The sequence below is a fragment of the Cebidichthys violaceus genome, unplaced genomic scaffold (assembly GCF_023349555.1).
Source record: "Cebidichthys violaceus isolate CVI_PGR_0920_01 unplaced genomic scaffold, fCebVio1.0.p SCAF_549, whole genome shotgun sequence".
Taxonomy (NCBI): Eukaryota; Metazoa; Chordata; class Actinopteri; order Perciformes; family Stichaeidae; genus Cebidichthys; species Cebidichthys violaceus.
In genome coordinates this window covers 401-10530 of record NW_027176760.1, presented here as the reverse complement: position 1 = coordinate 10530, position 10130 = coordinate 401, and the positions used below count along the sequence as shown (strand labels likewise).

Genomic DNA, 10130 nt, shown 5'->3' with positions numbered 1-10130 from the left:
CACACACACACACAGCCGGCTGGCTTAAGTAGCATTAATGGTGTTTGGTTAGGACGTCACCTTTGACCATCAGAACAAAAACAGTAGCAGGGAGCCGCTCAACAGATCCCCTGTGAGGGACAATGGGAACGCGGTTGGACTTAATAACAGGAAGCTCAGCGGCGTTTAGGGGAGATTACCTCAGCGTGTTGGACAGATCGGTCACACACACAGCGACACGGTTGTTGCAGAGAAGCCAAAATGTTGGTCTGATCAGCCCATCTGATTCTCCCACAGGAACCAATGATGTTTCACTTGGTGTATATATATAATCTCTTCTGTCACCGTCGGCCTCAGAAGAAGACATCAGCAGGCGGACCTGACAGATCTGACATTTGACGGCAGAACGAGTCCCTCCCGCTGCATTAAAAGACTCGTGTGGACCCCGGTTCAAAGCCGGGCCGAGGAAAAGAAAAGGCAGAAACAGGCAGAGGTTGTAAACAGGATGCAGAACAGCCTTCCGTTTTATTCTAAATTTGATATGTACAGGAAAAGTGGCTGTATACATTTCTTATTAATATATCATGTAAAAGTTTTCTGGAAAAAAAACAACAACAATTGCACATCAGCTTCCATTTCTTATTATACTTTAAAACACATCATGGTACAGCATGGTCGAAGGCAATGTCAAACGGGATACAAATACGCTGATAACCGCTCGTAAAGTGTTGGCTCTTGTAAATAAAATAAAATTAAAACAAAGAAAAAAAGCTTCTGGAAGGAGTACCCCAAAAAAATGACATGTTTCAATATATCAAAAATGTTTAAAAACACACTGTAGTCTGTGTGCCGTAGTGTCGGTGACAAGCGAATCACATCGCGTCCCTCTCTTGTGTAAAATATTGTGATATGATATCAGGCACTTAGCGATTTTTCTGACCCCGTAACTGGACAGCAAAGTCCACGACGTCTGGAGCACAGGTCAAATCCATCCTTCTCAATGTGTTCACAGCAGGAAGTGCTGGCCACTACAACCAAACACCTTCACTGACGAGTCATTCAGAGGACGGGTATGTTGTCGGTATCTTATTTGGTAACAGTTTTCATCAGCCCCACCGCAGCGTGGATTTAAAAACACACATGGACAAGGGGCCGTGGTGCGTTCGTGTCATTACACCCTGGTACAAGCACACTGCAGACGGGACATTTTAGCTTAAATCAGAGTCGTGTGAACGGTGTGCACACTGGAATAATGCCTTTTTCTTCTTCATCTTCTTACTGTCGTCATCATTTATTACCCCCCCCCCCACCCCACTCAGCCTGCATCTCTCCCAGCGAGGGCCTCCATTTAACTAACGGGAGATAATGTATGTCACGCAGCTTCACTCTGCATACCGGGAGTGTAGGAGTGAAGGGCAATTATGCACCGCCTGTTTGTTTTCCACAGCTCAGCGATGGCCATTTTATATATATATATATATATATATATATATATATATATATATATATATATATATATATATATATTTATATTTTTTGTATTTCCCTTTGCTTTAAGTTTGACCTCGGCTCGATCTCATTTGTTTTCGCTTGCAGGCGGAGACCGTCATGTCGCAAACATTAGCGATGTCAAAGAGGGGCAGGTTCAGACCGGGAGAATCGGATGCCACCTACTGCAACAATTACAGCTGGTGGGCCGGGCGGGCCGTGTGAGGGATTTATAAAAAAAAAAGGTGCACAAAACAGAAACACAGAGCACCATCTATTGCCTCCACGCGGCTCTCAACATGGCGACGGGCTCGGCGCTAACGGCGCTAGCCTGAGGGGGAACAGGAGGGTGGGCGCTGAGATCGACTTTGTTCTCTCAAGACATTACTCAACTACACAGCAAGCAGTGTTCGCTGCTATATTAATGATCTTAATTTCAAATTCAGCACTTTTAAATGTGTCAGCGATGCCCAAGGTCTCATTTCCGACTCATAACTACAACGAGTCACTGGGCTAGCATGATTCATAGCTAATGTCACCGCTTTAATGGGTCGCTTCACTTCAGTTTTGGTTTAATTTGTCCAGGTTTTGAGTCCTATTATTCCCATAGCATTTAATTTGAAGGGGCAATTAAATCTGTGTGAGAACGTTTGCATGAAATTTCACTTTTGACGCAGAAGATCTCCTAAATGGGGGAAGGTATTGTTGCTTTGTCGAGCTGCACCTTCTCCTGTGGGTAACATCAGCTGCTCCACATGCGAGCCACGGTCACAAGACAGGATCCGATGGTCCAAACACGTCTTCTGTAATAAACTGTGTGACTGCATTGTGGTAAGTGACTGAAGTTAAGCTGAATGTCAGTTTGTCACTGAGAGCTTCTGTGACTACCGCTAGCATTGTTCTCGGTGGCTAACTAGCCCTGTGAGTGTGTGACCACTGCCTGTTTCTAGTGAGACCAGGCAACTTGCTCTGGATCATTTACACACCACACTGAGAAATATCCCCCTTTTTCTTTTCTTTTTTTGGGGAAAAAAGCAGTTCTAAGAAACATTTCTCAAAATTGTCAGCTAAATGCTTAAAAAGGTAAAATTACAGAAAGCAATTACAGCAATTGAAAGCAATTAACTCATGAGGACAATTTTGCCTTTTGTTAAAAAAAAGCCGGGAGAAAAGCTGCAGCTAATCTCACACTGGCAGGTTTATTGTCTCTCTACCCATCGCTATTCTGGCTCGTTTTTTGGTGCTTTTATTCCTCTCTTTATGTCAGAAGCCGGGGCCCTCTGTCGGTTCCTCTGGTGGCAGCGTTCTTTGGCTCTGGCAGGCAGCAGGTGGCTTGTGATGAAAAATTCAGAGCAGAGTCTGACTCTGGAGACGAGGAGGAGGAGGAGGAGGAGGAGGAGGAGGATGGTGGTGAGCAGGAGGAAGAGTGAGGGGAAGGGGAGGGGCGACATGAGAGGAAGGTGGGAGATGAGCGAGGAGCTGAGGAGGAGGATGAAGGTGGGGGTGTTGAGGTAGAAGAAAGAAACGTAATGAACAGAGAGGCGACGAGAACGAGAGGAGGATGGGAGCCAGAGCTCCAGACAGACAGACAGACAGGCAGGCAGGCAGGCAGGCAGGCGGGCCAGCGAGTCAAGCCCAGAGCGGTGCAGGGGGGCCAGGCAGAGGATCAGAGCCGTCTACCCTCTCTGCCTGGGTCTCCTCCACGGAGATAACGCACGATATGAATCATTTATGAGGGGGGGGCTTTTCTTTATTAATAACACGCACACTGTGCCCCGCTTCTTTCATACATTTCATACGTGTTTTCTCTTCTCCCCGGGGGAAGTACTCGAGTGAGAGAGAGAGAGAGAGCGATCGCTGAGGAGAAAACAGAATGCAGAGAAACGCCGTCAGCGGGGGTCGAGTGTTAACTATAGACCCCCCCCCCCCACCCAACGGGACACGTTTTATTTTAAAGCCACGACACGAATGCCTGATTGTGAAACATGTACCTTGTCACACGCCCACACACTAAACCCACACAGAAAGTGACGCCTCCCCATGGGCTCAGAAGAACGCCCACTCACTTGCCGGTCGGCCCGGTTGATTGTCAGCACGTGACGGCGCCGGATCTCGATGAATCAAGAGTCCTGGACGACTGCGAGCGAGCGTCGGAGAAGACACCGAGCGTCTCCTGTCTGTGGGAGGACGAGCGACTGACTGTAGGTCGTCGGCACGGCGGGGGATTGAACACAAACACCCACATACTGAGCACACTTCACATCTGGTTACCTCTAAGACCACCGCTAAGCTATAAGACCTCTAGGTTGTCCCCTCCGTAGCGTCCACTTTGACTCGTTTCTTCAAGGTAATCCCCTTAGCTCCTGTGGCACAAGTTCTCCGTTCAGCTCTTCATCCATCAGTCCAACAATACTCCTCAAGAATAAAAAAGTCTTCCTTTCTCCGACCCGATTCTATTGAGCCTCGCTAACTGCGAAGGCGACGGCGGCACGTCATGGCGGTACGGACCCTTGGGGGAGGCCGGGTCCTTCAGGCGCGCTGTAGGGTACCCCTCGTAGCTGCTGTTACCGATGCTCTCCTGCATCAGCTTCCCTTTGGCTTCCTGCTCTCGGCGCCTCTGCTCCTGCCTCAGGAGCTCCTGGGCCTCCAGGAGGACCCGGGCGTTGACCCCGCAGCCGCCGCCGCCGCCGCCGCCCGGGTATCCGTTCCTGGAGCCCTGGTAGCTCGAGTACCTGGGGTTGTCCTTGGCCGTCTGGAAGACCTCACCGGGAGGGTACGCCTTGTCCCACGAGTCCTGGGAGATGGTGCTGGGGTTCTTCCTGGGTTGCCTGGTGAGGAGACAGGAAACAGGAAACAGGAGAGGAAAAGGTGAGATGCTCCGTGAACATGACGCATCGATGATTTGTTTCGCCCTATTAAGAAAAACCCGAAATGTCATACATGTGAGACGTTTCATATGAGCGACTTGGGACATGTGTGATTTCTGGTACCAAATATAAATAAATCAGGTGATGCAGTTTCAAACAACCACACATAATGCGCCGATACGTTTCTCCATGACACACAACTTGAACCCTCTAAGTCGCATATTGGGACCTGGTCTGCTGGGAAAAATATAGCCAGCAACAATAATGTTTGTTCAAAAGCCATTACCTGGTGGGAGAGGGACTAGTGTTTGTGCTTTAGCTGAAACATGGTTATACTGTCAGTCGCATGGTAGCCAAGACATCACATTCAATGAAAATGAGGAACCATTACAGCCTCACAAACTGCCTCTGGGCAAGTACCGCCCCCACAGTAAAAACATAGCTAACCATGTCAAAGTCCCCTTCCAGCCCATTAGGCCCATTTCAAGACGGACAGAAACAACCATCGGATCTGACAGACAGGAGCAGCAGACCTTCAGCAGGTGGAAGAGAAAGAGCGAGGCGACCATCTTGTTCCGCAGTGGATTTAACATGGGATTGGGTATTTGACGCTTGACACTTGTCTCAAAAGGCACGGATAGTTGTCACGCTTCGGAGGGGATGTCCTGCCCTTTACCGCAAAAAAATAAATAAATCCAGATGTGTGACATCGCCTCTCATTTTTGCTTGGCTGGCCTCTTTGTGGCAGCCCCTGCTTTTGTATGTGTGTGTGTGTGTGTGTGTGTGTGTGTGTGTGTGTGAGAGAGTCCATACGATATGCATGAGTGTCCCAAGCCACTACAGCTCCACCCATTCATCTCGAGGACACGGCAAAAATGAGAGCAGAGAGAGAAGAAGAAGACGACGACGACGACGACACACAGAAACATCAATGGGCTTTTTGACTTGGAGCCATACATAATTAGCAGGTTTATCAGCCAGCTGTGAAGAAATCGTATTATTCCCGTGTTTGGATTTGAGTAGGAAGGGGAGGAAAAAAAAGAAAAAAAAAAACCTTAATGAGAATAGAAAAGAGCCTTTGTTTTTATTCAGCAGAGATTGGACGCAATTGGGAATGGATACGCTTCTCGATCGGCGAGATAGGAGAATACAGCCCGGGTTTATTCCCGCTCACGCTCGAGTGATTCCAATTTTCAGAGACAGGCATCCCCGGCGTCTGATTTCATTTCATATGTTGACAAAGAGGCCGAAGCCCGGTCCTGGCCCCCCAGCTGAGACATGCAAACCAGATCAACTCCCTCTGTCAGATACCGTGCCAAGGAAGGGGGGGGGGGGGGGGGGGGAATGTACATGTGCGGTAAATACAGAATGATGTATGCGGTTGTGTATTCCACGCATGCACACTTTGAAACATGACAGATGATAAAACAGAGAGGTTGAAAGGTGACAGAGTGAGATTGAGAGGGGGGAAAAAAGAGGCTTCGTTGAGAGGTTGTAGTGACGGGGGGGGGGGGGGGGTTGTGAGACCAAACGCCGCTGCAGCTGTTGCAGCCGGCACTCGGTCAGCCCCGTGATGGCATTACTTTGGCTCGGAGATCAGTGGCGGTCGTCGGTGATGAATATGAAGAGCACTTCATCCGCCGCCCTTCCTTTCAAACGGCAGCGGTTTATTTTCACTTACAGGTCCTGGTTTTAGGACGGGGTCTCGCCCAGAAGGGATCTGACCTTCTATCGAGTACGAAAGCTGCTTTTTTTTAAGGAACGCCGCGGCCATTAATCACGGCTCCATTCGCAACCCTGGTCATGCTCTCCCATGAAGGATTCCGTCCCTCCGCCAATCCCAATCCGAGGCCGCTCCACATTTAGTCCGTCTCGGCCTCGCGATGTCACGCGATGGTATGCTGTAAGTCAAACAATAGCCGGTGTTCTCGAGACACCGCAGCAGGGTTTTATCCAAACAGAGCAGTTTCTTAATGGAAATTAGTGGAGAAGCGAAAAAAGGGACGCGGGGCCCACAGGATGCTGCCTCTGACCGCTGGAGCGAGACGGCAGTTCATTAATCTTTCAGCAAAAGCCGCCTGCAATATTTATCAAGGAAGGGATTTATGTCGATAACAGTGGATTAGGGTACGTTGGTGAAGTAATAGAAGATAATGTGTTTAATGTTGTATATGTGTGGTAAGTGCAAGCTGATGATGTGCACCTGGTCTGCTTGCTTTGACCTCGTGGGGCTGATAGTTCCAGAGAGTAATTACAGACGGCTTCAGGGAAACATAATAACTGAATAACAGAATAATAATCCTGCCTGATTCAAGAATAAAAAACGCCCAAAAAAAGAGGCCAACTCAGTCTGCTCTCCCGCACCTGGACCTGAGGCTCACATGCATGAGATTCTGAACTTCACATGAGTCTAAGGATTCTGGGTCTAGTCCGGCATAAATACACTTGACCCGACGTCACTCACACTGCAGCTTCATCATTCCTGAAAAAAACCACATCTAAAATTGCTTCACAAATGGCAACCGAATGTTTGATGAAACCCTGTGACACGCAAGCAAAGTCGAGGGCCCGATCCCAGAGTGACCTCTGAGACCTTAAGACCCCCCCCCCCCCCTCAGGGGGCCTCACTGACGTCACCTGGTAAGTGCTTGAGTGGGAGACGCTGCAAGGGCTCAACACGGTATAAATAGGAAGGGAGCAGCACTTTGAGGCGACGTGTCATGTTACCTTGATGACGCAAAAATCATGTAATGTAAAAATGTAGGTTTCGGACTTCTTCTAAACGAAGGGACGCCTGAGTGAACGTCTGACTTGAATGGCTTCCCCTGGTTAACCCGTGATTTAATGTCACAGCAGGAATTTGGGGCATTTCCCTCAGACTGTGAACTGTGTGACTCAAAATGTCAGACAGACAGAGAGAGCCCTGAAGCTTTTCTTTTGACTGGACAGTGTGAGAACCCCTCAGCCCTCCATGAGGACTTTGGGCCTGAAAGTCCATGAGGGCTGGGTCATGGTGATGGTCCCTGTCCATTTAGGAAGACATCTTGTTTGACAGCTCATAATAACATGGTATTGTCCCCCTAGAAGAGTCTTTCAAAGGTTTGAACAACTTGACATTTTGTTAACTTAATGATGATACATTGATGATTTATTATACTTTACACAATAAATGTGTTTCTGCATCATAAACACACATCTTTAGCTCATTTCAACTCATTTAATAGCACCAAGATTAAGGTTTTGTCTTGTTTTTTTGACTGTTAACGTATGAAATGTCCCCAAATCTCCAATAAGTCCCTTCCTGTACCCACTACTCCTCACACACACACACACACACACACACACACACACACACACACACACACACACACACCACACACACACTCTCTTCCTGGAACAACAGGCAGTCATATCATGCGGATCAAAGGGAATTACATTAAGGAAAGCAATCATGTCAGATCTGTGTGATAGGGTAACATGATCCGTCCATTCTGAGGCTGAGGGTGTGTGTGTGTGTGTGTGTGTGTGTGTGTGTGTGTAGGTTTGTGGTCTGAAACTGACCAGCTGTGACCTTTTTTTTCTTACTCAGAGGTTATATATAAAATCTGCTATCATTGCTGTAACACGGCTATTACAATGAATCAGACACGATCTAACAGGCGTGCACAAACGTGAGGGTACACACGCACACGCACACACACACACGCACACACACACACACACACACACACACACACACACACACCTTGAGAGACATTACGGTACATTACATTAAATTACAGGATGTAGAATAGATGCAAACACAGTCACAACCTCCTGGACACATCTCACACGATGCCCAACAGACAGACAGAGAGACAGTCAGACAGACAGACAGACAGACAGACAGGGTCACTCTTACCGTGGCAGGGAGCTGTACTGCCGCTGTGCCTGGGCGAACGAGTCTCTCTCCTCCTGTCGCTGCCGCTGCATCTGAACCTCGACCGACACCGAGTGGCGACCCGGCTGGCTGTACCCGCCCTGACCGTTGCTGCTGGCGTTTGACTGAAAACAGCAAGACGGCAGCACCGGTTAACACATTTAAGTGGGTCATAGTGACATTTTGCTCTTTAATATCTGTGTGGAAGTGGAAAAATATTGTGTTTTCTCATTAGAATGTGGGTGAACAGCCCCTTTAATTAAAAGACACAGTGTTGAGGCTCCAGAACACGCCGATTCGGCTCCGGGGGTCGTCTGGAGGTTTTACACTCCCAGAGTGAGAGAAAGAGTGAGACCTCTTCTGTGTTCACTCAAAACATTCATGACGGTGAACTGCCTGCAGCGCTAATGCAAGATGGATGTGTTGAATGGGCGATGTTGGAGGAGCCGACACTTTACGTGAAGCAGATCAGTCTATTTCATGTAATTGGTCCTCCACAGTTCATCCTACACTATACGCTGCGCTTTATAATAACGGTAATAATCTCTAATTACGATGCAGCAATAAAACATTGATGCGAGCCAAGTTGAAATCAAACAAACTTTAAGTAACATTTAGAAGTGGTAAATCAAAGGATGTATCAGATGAAACATAAACAGGACTTTTCTGTTATCCAGTCACGGTGAGTTTCATCCTTTAAGCTTGAACTGAAGGATCTTACAGAGTGTCTCCTACAGAAGCTCCTCTCTGTTTGGACAAATGGAAACTGTATTTCACCAAATCGGATTTGACTGAGTCGGGAGACAAAACATGAGACACGTGATCCCTGCGTTTAAATTCAAAAAGCATGAAAATCACCACAACTGGACTCCGACTTTTTTCACACAGTAGCCAAATAAAAGTAGCAGCAGTCCCTGAAACAGGATCCCCCACAAAATCCACCCCCCCACCCCCCCCCCCCCAAGTCCAAACCACAGACACTTACCAGCAGTCAGTTCGGGGGGGCAGACACACCCTGAGCTCGTCTCTTCTCGGGTCATAATGAAGGTGAGACACAGACAGACAGAGGGAGGAGGGGCCATGCTGGAGACTCATAGCAGGAGCGGTGATGAGACGAGGTGGATGTTAGTGGGTGTTAATGAAGGAGACGACGCTCGGCCTGTTGACATTGTGACAGTCCCCCCCCCACCCCACACACACACACACATGGCTGTAGATGAACACCTCCTGTTCAGGTTATTAGGTCACAGTAGGCATGTGCACACGTGCATATCGGCACAGTCACGATGATTGATGTGCAGTCATTAAGTCTGTAATGATTTTATGTCATTTTAAATTACTTATATTATATTCATATTCATATTTTGATGCTATGAGCCCGTTCAGTTTCTAGTTTGCATGTTTTCCCAACCAGGCCTAAAGGCAAACGTATATATATATCTATATATTTATATACAGATATATACACAGTATATATCTGTCTCTAAGAGCTCTGTGTTTTTGGACATTGTCATCTCACATATTTCAGACGTACGTTCGACACATGCGTTGTCAGTTACAGAAAGCTGTTGGATGCTACCTACCCCCCCCCCCCCTCCCCAAATTCAGAAGTTGGAAAGATGTGGGGCATCATCCATTATAACTATGTGCCTAACCAAGCCTTCACCTGAATTTATCCAAAAAACTCAACCTAAAGCTGACCGTACCCCAAACGTCCTCTTTAAAAAAGTGAGGACTTCCACTATCAAGGTGTAAAATTGGTTCAAGAGCACACACACACACACACACACACACACACACACACACACACACACACACACACACTAATATCTCTCTCAGCAGCAGAGCACCACCTCAAGGTCCCGCCCACACTTGTA

At 47.8% G+C, this 10130-nt stretch overlaps 1 protein-coding gene across 1 annotated transcript; it reads right to left on the bottom strand.

Moving 5' to 3' along the window:
- Window positions 1-469: 469 nt before the first annotated feature.
- On the bottom strand, window positions 470-9189 carry LOC137888517 (partitioning defective 3 homolog). The gene is made up of 2 exons (XM_068731918.1): window positions 8236-9189; window positions 470-4295 (listed from the first exon to the last, which is right to left on the bottom strand). Exons 1-2 carry the CDS (start codon window positions 8304-8306, stop codon window positions 3884-3886), a joined length of 483 nt encoding a protein of 160 aa, XP_068588019.1. The 5' UTR covers window positions 8307-9189; the 3' UTR covers window positions 470-3883.
- Between the last annotated feature and the right edge of the window lie 941 nt (window positions 9190-10130).